This window comes from Seriola aureovittata, chromosome 3, assembly GCF_021018895.1.
Source record: "Seriola aureovittata isolate HTS-2021-v1 ecotype China chromosome 3, ASM2101889v1, whole genome shotgun sequence".
In the NCBI taxonomy this organism is placed as follows: Eukaryota; Metazoa; Chordata; class Actinopteri; order Carangiformes; family Carangidae; genus Seriola; species Seriola aureovittata.
Window position 1 is genome coordinate 30,093,294 of NC_079366.1, and position 14,614 is coordinate 30,107,907.

Consider the following 14,614-nt stretch of genomic DNA (forward strand, 5'->3'; position numbering starts at 1 on the left):
TTTGAATGTAAAGATAAAGTGATGACGCCACAGTAAAGCTTTGGGCACGGTCTCACTCTGCTTCATAGAAAAAGCCCTTTCCTCCACAGTGTTCACACATTTCTTCCCAGCACTGAAAGGAACCCCGAGGGAGTCGACAGCTTCAGATCATCAGTCTCACACCTGTCCTTCATTACACAGGTGAGATATACAACCAGATTTCCTTATAAAAAACAGCGCAATGGAAATTTAGTAGCTTTTGATAAATGTATTTGTTACAGCATCAAAGTGACAAAGAGGAGGAAAATGTAATTGTTCTTTTAGTTCTCAAGACTGATTATCACATTTTGAATAAAGATTAGACTATAAACAATAGAAACATTAAGAATTAATTCACAAATAACAAAAGACTTGTTTGCTTTGTTAATTACAGACATTCATAGAGGTCCTGTACTAAATCTCATTAGACCGAAATCTTGCAAGAATGTCAAAGGCTTGCAGTTCAAGAAAAGTTTATTAAAGCTAGACCATATAACTTTTGCTGAGCAAAGAACAAAGTTAATTTGCAGCCACAATTGGCAATTAGAGGACGACACACTGAATTTCCCTCGATTGACATCATCTTCAGGCAACAACAACCATGTCTCCAGCCCAGTGTGTTTTCTCATTGGGTTTGACATTTCTTCTTATTAGTCTAATAATAGAAAATGTGTATGTTTTTTGGATGAAAATATTTTGATTGCTTTGAGTTGTTTTTGAACATTTGATGCTGTGAAGGAAACTGTGATGGACATTTTTACATTATAGACAAAATAATAATCTGAAAAAGTAATTTTATCGATAATGAAAATACTCAATAGTTGCAACCCTTGTCCAAGATTTTGTCACAGAATGAGAACTGTAGATTTTGTCCCCCCATCTCTTATTATAAAGTGCATTATGAAGGGATGTTTGAAAGGCCAGTATTAAAAGCAAGAACGATTACAGCAAGAAAAGCCTGTTGCGTTGTTCCCATGAGCACCTGGCTATTGCTTCAACAGATGAAAGATTGTGACCTTATGCTTTTACATTACAATGACATACATTTTTACTTTTGACGTTTATTGTTGCTCATGTCTTTTCCGTTTTAGGTCTCAGATCCTGCCGGCAGCAGCGGTGAAGGTGAGAACTCCCTTGATCCTGATTTGTTCACTTTTTGTTCGACTCTTTGCCAAATTTCCAACAGATTTTTTTCTACATTTACTTTAACTAACCTTGCTGAACTTCACAGAAAAAACTCCAACTACAACCAGTTACAACCTGTTATCATTATTATTATTATCACCCTCCCTGTTTTAATGCTCTGTGGTGATGCTGTTGTTAAAAACACTCAGATGGCTGGCCTGAGATGGATGGCTGTGACGCTGGCCGTGTTCCTGTCTACTGGAAACAGTTTGGCCGTGGGTCAGAACCAACTTTTAACAATTGTACAACAAGTTCTGAGAAAGTGAGTCAACTTTCTCTGTAATGTAGAGGGAAAACTTAAAGGCCTGAACATTACATGATCCTGAGGATATGATGATGTTTGTTTCTGTAACAGCTGTTTATGGATTTTTAAAGAAAATAAACTTTGTAACTCTATATCTCTATATCAATATTTCAAACAAATGATTAGTAATCTGAAGAGGAACAAATCTTTCATCTCTTTTTTCTGTTGAGAACTGAACTAGTTTAATCGAATGAATTTATATTTTCTGTATGTTGATTGTCTCTTTCTATTATTCAGAGAGTTTCTATGATCAAAGTCTTTGATCGGTGCCTCCTTCCATCTGTCTGATCAAACATACCCACTAACATCTGTGTCTGTTTCATTTGGCAGGTATACAAGACCCAACAATGATCAAAGGTCAGCAAAGATTTATGTAAACTTTACTTATTTGTTCATAAAACTGCTTCAAATGCTCAAAGAAACTGGTTTCAGCAGCAGTAGACACATCTGTACCGCTAGCACCAGCCATGCTGGGCCGTGTCTATGGAGACGTCATGCGGCTGTTGTAAACGTTCATCATTTGTAAATTGATTCGTTCAGTTCAGCGTTCACAAAAAATATGTGTTCATGCACATAACTGAGTATTTTACAAGACAACACTTACAAGTTAAAGTTATAAGTTACAGCAAAGACAAAGGACAGAAAAAGAAAAACAAAAGACTATTGTAGCGGAGGGTTACAAACCTGTACTGTATGTATGGCAGCACGCTTAAGCCACCTAAACCCAACTGCACAATTAAGCTAATAAAGGTAGGCCGCTAGCCACTAGACTTATTACAACACTAAATAAACAGACATAAACACACTCAGAGTAAACAGAGTGAAACACTAGATTTAGATCTGCTAAATCACTGAACTAATTCCCACACTAATGGTTCCAAGTTGCCAAGGTCCATTAGGTTACCAAACTTAAGAACTAGGAGAGCTAGGAGCTAAGTGTGGCTACTTCAGCCGAAGCAGTCTCTTTCTTTTGGTCTTCTCTCAAACTTGCACACACTCACACACACACACACACACACACACACACACACACACACACAGGATCGCGCACCCATCAGGACGCAGTGCGCCGACAGACTACAGCGACACCACCAGAACCACACACAACGTGCGCACATACAACATGTCCCGCATGAACCAAACTATACAGAACAGTATTAATAATGAATAGAAAATAATAAACCGAGGCAAATAGAATAGGAAAAAAGGGAACTTAACCGGGCAGCGGCAAGGGGAAAGTATATATTACTCAAAATGAGCTTAATTGAACTAAATATATACAATAGACTCTGAGGCTTCAGTACAACTATAAAAACCCTGCTATTTAAGTCACAATATCCAAACCATTTCATTTCCAAAAAGACAGAAAATGACAGATGTCCTGAGTAACATGTAAATGAAGTAGACAGTTTGAAAAATAAATGACATATGGTTCACATTGTGTGCATCTGTTTCCTCTGACAGAGAATTACCCATGTTCAGTCTGGCTGTAAGCATCCCAAAGAGAGGGAACTTTTATGATGTCAACGCAGTACCTGACAATGGTGTGGCAGTGAAGAATGCTATGTTGAATTGTGAGGTTTACACCGGCACGAAGGTGGTAGGAGCCACACTTCTGTCAGACGTTTTCAATCGGTGTAAAGATGGACGTGTGCAAAGGCAAGATGTTCTGGCTCAATGCCCTCCGGGGGTTGTGACATGGCATGATGTTGAGGAAAAGTGCAAGGATAAAGTTGGTAATATAGATGATCATGCAGAGTACCGCACCCTGAAGGCACTCAGCGCTATACAAAACAATAATAACTTCAAGGATTTGATGCTATTCTTTGTTTATGCCGCTCCGTGTGATCAAAAATGTACTCAACCAGGTGACGGGGGTATTCTCGATAGCATACAACAGATTACAAAGTGGGGTAATTATGCTGTGGTGTTTAAAAAGCTTTTCATCCCCAAAGTTGGTGAAAAACCAACTAAGCCGGTCCGAGAACAATCTCTTCGTAAACTTGCTTCCTCAGGCAACTTCGATCTTCAGAACATTTTCCGTTGTGACAACATAGAAGGTCAGATGCAATGTCTCAGCTGCTCCACTGAGGGTCAAGTTACACACTATTGTGTTTCAGATAAAAAGCCTAGACAAAGAGGGGGGGAGGAGGATGAAGACGGGTGGATAGTTGCTACAGGTAAGAAAGGGTAATCACAGAACAGTTAGCGGGGGCAGAGGAGGTGGGGATTCTGGAGGATGAAATTGACAGAAGTTTAATTTGTGCATTTCCCTATAATTGGTTAATAATAACTCTTGCAGCTTATATGACATAAACTGCCACAACTCTAGAGAGAAACATTTACACATTTACTGGTTTCAATGCATTTGGGAAAAAATGCAATTTGCTTTAAATTTAAGAGTCTGTCAAATGAATGCAACACATATGACCGACAGAACTTCACAATAAAGGCGACCAGCAGCAGGATAGATTTAAACGACCAGTTGTCTTGAGTCTGACTCTGGCCTGGAAATGCACAGTTTCTCCTTGTATCCTCGCTCAGTGTGCTGACGTACTTAGATTGAGTTATGCTCCAGAAATCAGTCTAGCCTACATTTCAGTTTTTGTTGCTTTATTTACATTTTCGCCTGCATCTATGAGACTGTTTTCAGATAATATTCACACAAAAAATATAAATGAATAGCATGAATTGGTTGGGAACAACTTTGTCAATAGTCCTCTAATGTGTGATAAATATAAAATACATTGCAACGTTTGTTTTAACTAAAATAAAGAGGTTTGATGTGAATTATACAATAAATATTATACACTGTCCTTCTGTAAAGAAAAGACTCTGTTCTTTCTAAATTAAAGCTTGGCTCAGCATCCACTCTCATGTGTCTGTGTGTTCATCATTGTGGAGCCATGGTAACAAATATCACGTCTGCATTAACACACTGAAACACTTGTGACGCTCAGGATAAAGACCTGGTGTCACACTGAAGGTTTTTCCTAATCTTACACAGCTTCAAAGATATCAACAACCACTGTATATCATGTCGTGATCATGATCGTGATGATATGATGCTTTTAGTAAAGACGGAAGCATATAACTGTGTGTGAGTGCAAAGTCATCAGTTACTGAAACCACAGCTGCTGAAGAAAATATGTTTGTGTATTTAATCTACTGTAAAGTCTCCATGCTTTACACATTTCAGGGAGGTGACTCAGCCCTTAATTCTTATTTTTAGTTCATGTTGAAATCTCCCTCCTCAGTCTGAAAGTCATGAAGAACAGCCACACTTGGTTTTTGAGCAGAGCTCCTCAAAGGCTTTGTTCAGGGTTAAAGGAAGAACAATTGTAAATGTATTGAGTCTGAGTGAAGAGTCAAAATAAATAAACACAAAGTTAATAAAAAAAATTTAAAAAACACTTAAAGAAACAAGCCTTCAGAATAAAAGGCTGCAGAGGTAAATGATCATTCTCTCAATCAATGGTCTGTCCTACAGGATGGTGTTGTTCCCTTTGTACACAAGGACGAGGAAAACACATTTCAGTGTGAGTAGGAAAGCAGATGGATTATGGGTAAATAACACACACAGTGACAGTTTTAACCATGAAGCCAACACCGAAGTATCACAAGCTGCAGTTCCTCTAATGACCACTATAGTCTGGCTCCAAAAGTGCACGACATCACTGAAGTTGTAATAAACATCACAATCATCTACACTGAAGTTACAACAACACCACACTCATTTGTTGATCCAAGACACACCGAGCAAGAGAGAGCAGCAGAGAGAGGGCATCGCTAACTGCTAAGCTAAAGTAACTAGCACATCTCAAAAACATGTGAACAACTGAGGAATTAGCAAGGAAGTTGCTAAAAGGAGTAGATTGCAGGTAAAAACACTCAGAGGAACCAAATCCTGTAAGGTTTGGATGGTGGGTCCAGGTGGGCGGCGCTTGGTGACTGACGCTTTAATATTTTCACAGTACCTGCTTTATAATCAGACAACACATGGATATCTACATTTATACTTTTCATATTTTTATACCTTTAAGTCATTGTATGTTATTTTTGGTGGATATGTGAGATGTATATGTGAGCATCGCATATATTTCAATGACACTTTCCTTTCCTCTTCTTTTAAAGTGTCTTATAACTAAACTCAAAGGAGGGAATCTAACAGTTCAAATAAGGGCTTGGTGCCACTCTGAGGGTTTGGCTGTGGTTTCCCTCTTCCTTATAAAAATGTTCCCTCCTTCTGTTTGAACCCACAGCAGCAGCACTCGGACTCTGAGGGTGTGGACAGAATCCATCAAACATCTTTCCCCACCAAAGCAGGTAAAAGACACACTATGAAACATCAGTATTTTGATATAAACAGGGCAGTGTTGTAAAACATGTTTGTGTAGCATAAAAAAAACTAAATTTAATTCTGGTCTCACTTAAAGGGCTGTTTGATTGAATAAGAGAAAAAGCACTTTGTCAGAAAAATGTCAACATGGTAACATGTCTTTTTTTTGTTGCAGTCTTTCACCGACGCAGAAGCATATTAAAAATCCTAAATTAAAAGTCATAAGACAGACAAATAAATGACAAATGACTCAACCTTAAAAAAGAAATTGTTTTTTTAGAACGTCGATTTTAACGACTTAAGTCCTTAATAAATATAGGTGAGTTATATAAACAGGTGTCATGAAGGAGGAAATTAACTGTAGAGACCAAAACTGTTGTTGTACCAGGATGGCTACGTCCGTCATGGTTTTTATGCTGTTCAACGAAAACGTGTTTCTGTGAAATTGTGGGTGTCGCAACACCCCTAACACCAACAAGTTTGAAGCTCCTGTGAACCTGCTTAGTCGGCATGACTTGACAAACAGTCGACAAAACACAGCTAGCAGACCACACACACACACACACACACACACACACACACACACACACACACACACACACACATCTAACAAAAACACACCAACACTGTCTTCAGCACTGTTGTTTCAAGTGTGGGTGACCCAAAGGTGTTTTAAGACACACCTTAAAACGCTGCTTCAGTTCATTTAGACTGCTGTGATACAAACACAGGTGAGGACCACACAGCTGCACTGAAAACACTTGTAAACAAACTGCTGTATTGTGTGTGATTTGAAAAGCTTAACAAGAAACTCTCCTTTGTAATTAAACACATTCATTCGGTCACTTGACTGCATTTATATGGCGCTTCTATCCAAAGATCTTTACAGCGTAGGACAGTTTGCTGCCATCAGCGTGTGTGGGTGTGACTTTAGTCATTCACACTGTTCACTGTTCTCACGATCAAACAAAGAGATGAGAAAAAACAGGAAGACTTTGTTTTAGTTGCTAATCCACTAGTCATTCACTAAAGCAGAAGTCTTCATCTTATCTTCATCTCTTAATGACTAAACCCTTAGAGAGCTGCAGCACACATGCACAACTCAGCGTGGGACCACTGATACTGTTCTCATCTTGTACATACGATCCTCTCTAGAGTATATGAACATGTTATATGAACATGTCACGACATCATGTCTTGTGCTGAACATTTAAACTCACGTCAATCACTTAATCATTCCTAAAATGTACAGAATGGTGATACAAGTCCATCATAGTTTCCTAGAGCTCAGTTTGACCTCCAACAGTCAAAAATATTGTGTTTACTATCAGAAACTGTGTGACAAAGACATACAGCAAAACCCCAAATTGATGAAGCAGGAACAAGGGTATGTTTAGCAGTTTTGCTAGAAAAATCACATCATTTCAAGTTCTGATCTGTAACTTTTCCACATTAAAATGTTGAAAAATGACTAGACTTATGTTCTATATGTTGTTGAGTTGTGTTTTTACATTATCCCGAATGTTTCCATCCATTCTCAGAGAAATCTGTGGTTTTATTCATGGTAACGTTTCATTTGGTCACCTGTCGATGACATCATATCCTCTATGCCAGACAGATAGGCAAGCAGAGCTAAGCAGCCAAACCCAACAACACAGTCAAAAATATAGACCAAACTGAAACATACCTTTTAATGACGGTAGCAGGAGTAAATCTCTCTTCATGTGCTGCTTGTCTTTCCTGTGCTGAAAGTCTCTCTCCTCCATCGTGTTACTCTCTCTCTCTTTCTGGGCATCTTCACCTTTCTCTTTCCTGGCTGAAGAAGTTTTAGGATTATTCTTCTGAACTGATAGTGAACATATCAAAAGTGCAGTATAGAGGATAAATGAAAATCACTTCTATGGTAATCTTCAAAATATACAATTAAAGTGAGGCAGATAGGCAAAACAATCAGTCATTTTTTTTTTTTTTAAAGTATATTTTTGGGCTTTTTATGCCTTTAATGGACAGTATAGTGGAGAGTGACAGGAAACAGGGAGGCAGAGAGAGGGGGAATGACATGCAGCGAAAGGCCGTCCGATGCGGGATTCGAACCGGGGCCAACTGCAGCGAGGACTGTAGCCTCTACACATGGGGCGCCTGCTTAGACCACTACGCTACACGATGCCCCCACAATCAGTCATTTTAAGAGTAAAGCATGAAAGTTTCATCTTATAATCTACATACCTCAACGTTTTATTTCAGAGAGGCAACTTGTATCTGACCTCTAGTGACCTGGAGAGGTTACCTCAGCATTGCTATTTTCCAGTTGTCGCCCCATCTCTCCATTATAATCATGTATATCATTGTCAACATGGTATAAAGGTGCTTATTTGCTGCTATGGTCATGTAAAATAATTTTGTTTAGAGCGCCAATTTTGCTGGGACAGGTAGTAAGGTAGCCATAGCTTGTTAACAACATTGACAACTTCTGCTTTGTGTTCTATGGAATTACATGACTAGCTAGCACATTAGCAAACATTCTAATCAGAAGCTAGCATGCTAGTTTGGTCCGGACCACACTCATTATCACCAGGAGGCTCCGCCCTGTCCTAGAGGTCACGTCTGAAATCCACGTTTCTAGAAACACTGGATAAGGTTTTATGCTTTAGTCATAAAGTACACAATACCTTCCATATACAGGCTTATCTGCTGCATTATAACTGTCAATGACAAGGCAGAATCGTTTATTTACCTGTGTCAGTGTAGTTAACCTTTCCTGGCTTGTTGTCTGGACTGTAGCTGAAGCACAGGGCAGACGCGGGAACTTGGGTCTCGAGGAGTCGTAGCAGTTATCTACTGACAAACAGCCTGAAATGCGGGTAAATCCACTGCTACGTTCATAGCTACACTGCTAACGGCTAACTAACTAGCTAACTCTGCTCAGGTCGCCAGTCTTACTGCTGCCTCTCTCTCTCTCTTTCTCGTCCGCTGCGCACACAACGTACGTACTCAGCTATTCCCGAGAGAAGCTGCTCTACTCCTGGCTACAAACTTACTGTAAATCTCACTCAGAGATGATAAATCAGTGTAATTTGCATGTTTATTTGCTGCCTATATAAACTATACTGCTTATCTACTGCTGCCTCTCAACGGTTATAAGCGGGTTTAGTTCCCCCACACGTCTGCGCATGCGTATAATGTGTGCAATCGTAACTGATCGCAGAACGGTAGAAGTTGAGACAACGGACAGCTTAACAAGCACATTTAAGACAAAGATCCTCTATACAGTAATAAAATTGAAAAATAAAAAAATAAATATTGGACCCAGTTTCCATAAGCCACGCGTCTTCAGAACATTCTGAAATCAAAGTGACATTTTTTCAGATGAACAGATTCGGAGAAAATGAACTTTATTCGAGATCTGCCTCAGCGCCATACTCTCGCGAGATCTGTCAACTGCCGACGACGTTTGCCAACCTATAACCAGATGATTAGATGGACCCACAGTTATTTTTGGATTGATTTACTTATATGTGAAACCATGGATTAAATTTTTAAAACTTAAATAAAACGTGTTTCGTTGCTTAATAACCGCTAAAACAGAGTCAAACTGTTTAATTAAACTGACATGACTTTGTACCTTGCTGATCAGATGTTAGTAGGTAAAAACAGCGGCAAAAAAAAGGCGCAAATTTGCACTGTATTGTTGTATAATTTTGGCAGGGACAAGTAATCCATCAGTTCGAGTTTTGTGCAGCAACAGGCTGTAAGAAAAACGTATCTGTATTTTCTTTCCCAAAGGATGCGGAGAGGTAAGTCTAGACATGGATAGATTTTAATATTAGCTACTGTCGCTTGAGGGAGGGCTTTGGGGTCAATGCCCACTTAGGAGACCGGAACTGTGTCCCATTTCACACCCCTCCCCTCTCCCTCCCTCTCCCCCTTAAACAACCAGTGGACTATTTGCAATGACGTGTTAGTAGGAAGCCCCCCTAAAGGGGCCCCATGTCATTCCCATGGACGTTTTGCAATGACATCTCAGAAAGTGTTGCCAACTGTTTGCAGCCTGTTTAAAAGCCTGCACATACAAAAGATAATTGAATTAAATTAATGGATGTAACTATGCAGCCTTATAATGTGGGAAATTTGAAATGTGACAATGTTGAAGTTATTTTATGGTAATTTAATTAGGTCTTTATTGTTCTTTATATCTGTAGTTTGAAAAGTACAAGTACAATGTTCTTTAGATTAAAAAAATTCTACTAACGTGAACATTTGAAATTATCATTACACAACTGCGATGAATGCTGATTGGAGAATTACCACAGACTGAGTGATGTGCTTATTTATTACACAAGCATCTGCCTTAATGGCTTCTCCTTCAATTTAAGTTTAAATTGATGTTTTTATTTTATTTTATCTCTGTGTCTTAATAAAAAAATAAACTGATAAATTATGGTGATTGTGGTGATGATGAATGATTTCTCTTTTTAACTTCTCAAATCATACTGAGATGAGACTTTACTCCTTTTTCTACTCTTCCTCTTCCTTCTTTTTCAAAAACGTGTTCAAATAAGGGTATAATGCAGCTGTGATAGGTTTGGCCATTGTCTCTGTGTCATCTACAAAAAATAAAGTCGCTTCCTCCTAACACTGTTCACTGCTGCAGCAACTTCACCAAACACTGAGAAAAAACCAAGAGCACTCATCGGCTTCGGCGCATCAATCAGACATCGTCGTCTACCAAAGCAGGTACATGAAATAAAGCTGCAAAGTTTCCCTCCACAGGCTGAAACAGACTAACGATTATTTTCATTATAGATTAATCTGAGATTTTTGGGCTAGAAAACATCAGAAAAACTAAAATACTAAATATAATATACTAAAATAAATAAATAAATACAGTAACAATTTTCTAAAGCCCAAGTTTACATCTTAAAATAGATTTTTTTTCATTACAACAGTAAAAAACTTAAAGATATTGTGTGTTTAAATAGAGAAATGTCTGATCATCACATCATATGTTTGGCATCTTTGCATCAAAATGAACTTCAGCTGTTAATCAGTTGTCAAAATCATTAATGAATATTTTAACTGACAATCAGCTGATCATGTCGCTGTAAATGGACATTGAGATTTCCTTTGTGTCAGTTATTGAGCAGGATTTAGACCAAACTTTCTTTTCAATATTAATGTGTATATATTTTTTGTAGGGTGTTAAACCCAGCACATCCTGCTGACAACAGTAATGAAGGTGAGTTATTTATTCAATGGCCTTTGTAGATTTATATTTTATCATATTTACAGTTTCGTCCTTGTTCTATTGGACTTCGGCCCATATACCTCATATACATCATATGCACCTATACTGTATATATGTTTATATTATCTCTCATACAGCTAATTTTTTTTAAATCATTTTTATTATTCTCCCATGTTATTGTCATTACAATATTACAGGTTTTGTTTTGCACCGTTGTTGTTGTTGTTGTCGTTCTTTTTCTTAATATGTACAGCTTGTGGTTTTTTTAATGTCCACTCTATGTGCCCCTTAAATTTCCCCCCTGGGGACAAATAAAGTTTCTTGAATTGTCATATACTTGATGAAGTTTGTATGATTGTCACTGTGTATCATCTGCTTTGTGACAACGCTGTGTGTTTAAACCGCTCTGTCACTGCAGCTGATCTGTGTGCAGACGGCTGGCCTGTGCTGGGTGACTGTGGTGCTGACCTTCCTCCTGTCTGCTGGACACAGTGTTTCTGCCGTGGACCAGAACTGGCTCACAAGTATTGTAGATGGCATCAAGAATGAGTGAGTCCTCAAACACTTTGTTCTTCTGATGAGTCTGTTTTAATGACTCCAATGACCTTTAGTGTTCATTTTGTCAGCTATTTTCATGCCTCTGCGCTGGTGATAGCTAGAGCTGTAACTTCTTCAAATTTGGCACGAACATTCGATTGGACTCGAGGATGAACTTATTTGTTTTTGGTGGTCAAAGGTCAAAGGTCAATGGTGACCTCACATAACACGATTTTTTGCCATGTTATGATAGTGCGAGGGACAAATCTGCTTTTCAATTTCATCAAGCCACGATAGTAATCCTGAATACTGACACTTCAAACTATCAACTATATCACTCATGTAATGTTTTCCCATGGCAGGTATGCGCTAGGCGAATCCTTCAGTGTGGCTGTGAATGTCCCGGAGAACGAAGACCCGAACAACCTTCAGCAAGTCCTTCAGGACGACCCGGCAGACCAGGTGAAACAAGCTGTTTCACAGGGTCAGGTTTACCAAGGCACCAGGGTGGTGGCAGCAGCACAATCAGAGGCAGTGTCACGTGTTCTAGAAAACATACAACCGTTTATTAAAAGCAGCCAGGGTAATTTCCTCATCATCTACTCCGCACAATCCCCCTGCGGTCCAACGTGTACGAATGCAAACGAAGATGGTATTTCTAGCAAGATTAACAATGTCACTCAGAACTGGGGCGGTTACGCGTTTGCGTTTTCTAACGTAGCCGATGTTCCCAACGCCAACACGTCTCAACTTGCCCAATCCTTTCAGCAACTTGGTATTTCCAAACTCGGGCTTGACAACATATTCCGTTGTTATAATCCCGGAGATGGTGCTTTTCGGTGCACCACCTGCTCCTCAGGTGGAGATGTTACACCCTCCTGCGTTGCAAACACGGCTCTGTCAAATCAAGAACAAGGTGCAGGCGAGGAAACAAGTCCACTCGAACCAGTAGACACAGGTATAGGTAGCAGTCGTAGAGGAGGCTGCAAGCGCAGAGGCGGCGGCGGCAAGGTTGGAAGAAGATGTAGGCGTAGAGGAGGGTGCAGGCGTCGAGGGGGCGGCGGCAAGGTTGGAAAATGGAGCAAGCAAAGAAGAGGGCGCAGGGGTAAAGGAGGGGGTCAGCTTCGCGGAGGGCGCAGGGGCAGAGGTAGAAGAGGGGGCAAGCGCAGAGGCAACAAACGAAGAGGAGGCGGCAGATGTAGAAAATGGGGAAAGTTCAGAAGCAGGCGTAGAGGGTAGAAAACTACTAGAGACTGCCATGACTCAGCTAAGACAACGATACCCTACGCTTTGTAAAAATCCACTTGCTTCTTTTCCTTTCCATAATCCTTCTCGAGCATTTGAATTTATTATTTGATGCCTACGTCTATATGACACCTCCGCTTTGGCCTCGACTGAAAGGCTCCGCCCCTTTTCAAAAGTCTCTGTCGCTGCCTTTCCATCGCAGTTTCGCACAAAATAGAAGAACTTTTTTTTAAAAGTCGACAACAACACAATTGCAAATGCTCTGTGTTTCCATTCAGTAATGTTATGCGAGTAAAGCTGGGTTTTCTCCTCTTGCAGTATTTTTCCAATTAAACATGGCGATGGATTTTCGGCATCTGTTAACTCGCCGTTGTAATATTTCATTTAGGAGATGACGGCGTCTGATGCACATAATGATGGAAAAGCAAACCCCTTATATCTGGCAGCAGCAACGTATCAGGGATTTTTAGGAGATAATAGTCTGCAATGTTTTTGGATGTCATGTTTCGTCATGTGACATAAATGTGGGAAAAAAATGTTTCCATTCCACTTTTGGGAAATAATGTTTTGTCAAAAAGTCTGAAGAACCACCTCATGCGAGCGGATACTTTTTTTTTTGTGACATTTGGGGTTTTTCGGAAATCATTAGGCCTAATTTCTTGTTTTTGTTTTTGTGTAGTTTGCTAAAAAAATTAAATATTTTGACTTACATCTGTTTTCGATACCTGTTGTTGCAGGTATCAAAATCAATTCAGTCATTTAAGTGAGTCCACATGAGCACAAACCCAGTGTCTTGTACTAAGCAGTCACTTGAACTATATGTACTTTGAAAACAAAAGTAGCTCATTAACACTCAACAACAGGGATCAGGACCTTAGTGCCTTTCCATTAGTGAAATGGAGTAATAATACTGATTAACTGATGAGGATTTATTACGGTGAACAGCTAATTTTCTTTTTGTTTCCAATGTTTGTGCATTATTAAATTGAAATAAAGGGGGAAACTTGTGTAAACTGTCTTCAGTATTTTTAAGTACTTATATACTTGTACTCTATATTTCTGTAAAGCATTAACACATCACATGATGATGTGTTCTTTCTGATTAAAGCTCGGCTCAGCCTCCACTCCTGTCTGTCTGTGTGTTAATCAGCACGTCATGTAAGGTACACTGCTACAGGCAATATTATATAAGGGAGTCTGATTAACAGTCCAATATTTTACACTTTTCCTGTTTTATTTGAAGTGTTGATCCATTGAATAATCTTTTTTCAAAGTTTGACTTTCTTTATGAAAAAAAAACACCATACAATAATAATAACAATAATAATAATAATAGTAATAATCAATTTCCTCAGTAAAAATTCTGATTAAATAGCCTTGCAAAAACCCACTGGTTATCTCTCCAACCAGAGCTTGTTATATCCCATGGCCAACTGGGATCGTTTAGCCTGGTTTTACCAGCACTGAGTGTCATGGAGGAGGACACAGGAGAAGCTAAATGACAAAACTAATCAATAAGCTATTTATTCCCATTTTTAAAATGTCTATTCAAATAGTTTTTTATTAGTAGTTATTTATTCATGAATTATTAAATTAATTTATAAATGGTTAATTTGATGAGGGTTTTTTAATACTGTTTTTGTAAATACATTTTTAAATCATAAGTATTTATTGATGGATAAATCATGTATTTATCAATTCTTTTTACAATTCTTTTTTTAATGTCTATTAAAATATTAAA

At 38.8% G+C, this 14,614-nt stretch overlaps 1 protein-coding gene across 1 annotated transcript; it reads left to right on the top strand.

Annotated features, from left to right (window-relative positions):
• Window positions 1-11,039: 11,039 nt before the first annotated feature.
• Window positions 11,040-13,583, top strand: LOC130166565 (uncharacterized). The gene is made up of 3 exons (XM_056372252.1): window positions 11,040-11,082; window positions 11,510-11,640; window positions 11,991-13,583. Exons 1-3 carry the CDS (start codon window positions 11,077-11,079, stop codon window positions 12,865-12,867), a joined length of 1,014 nt encoding a protein of 337 aa, XP_056228227.1. The 5' UTR covers window positions 11,040-11,076; the 3' UTR covers window positions 12,868-13,583.
• The last annotated feature ends 1,031 nt before the right edge of the window (window positions 13,584-14,614 follow it).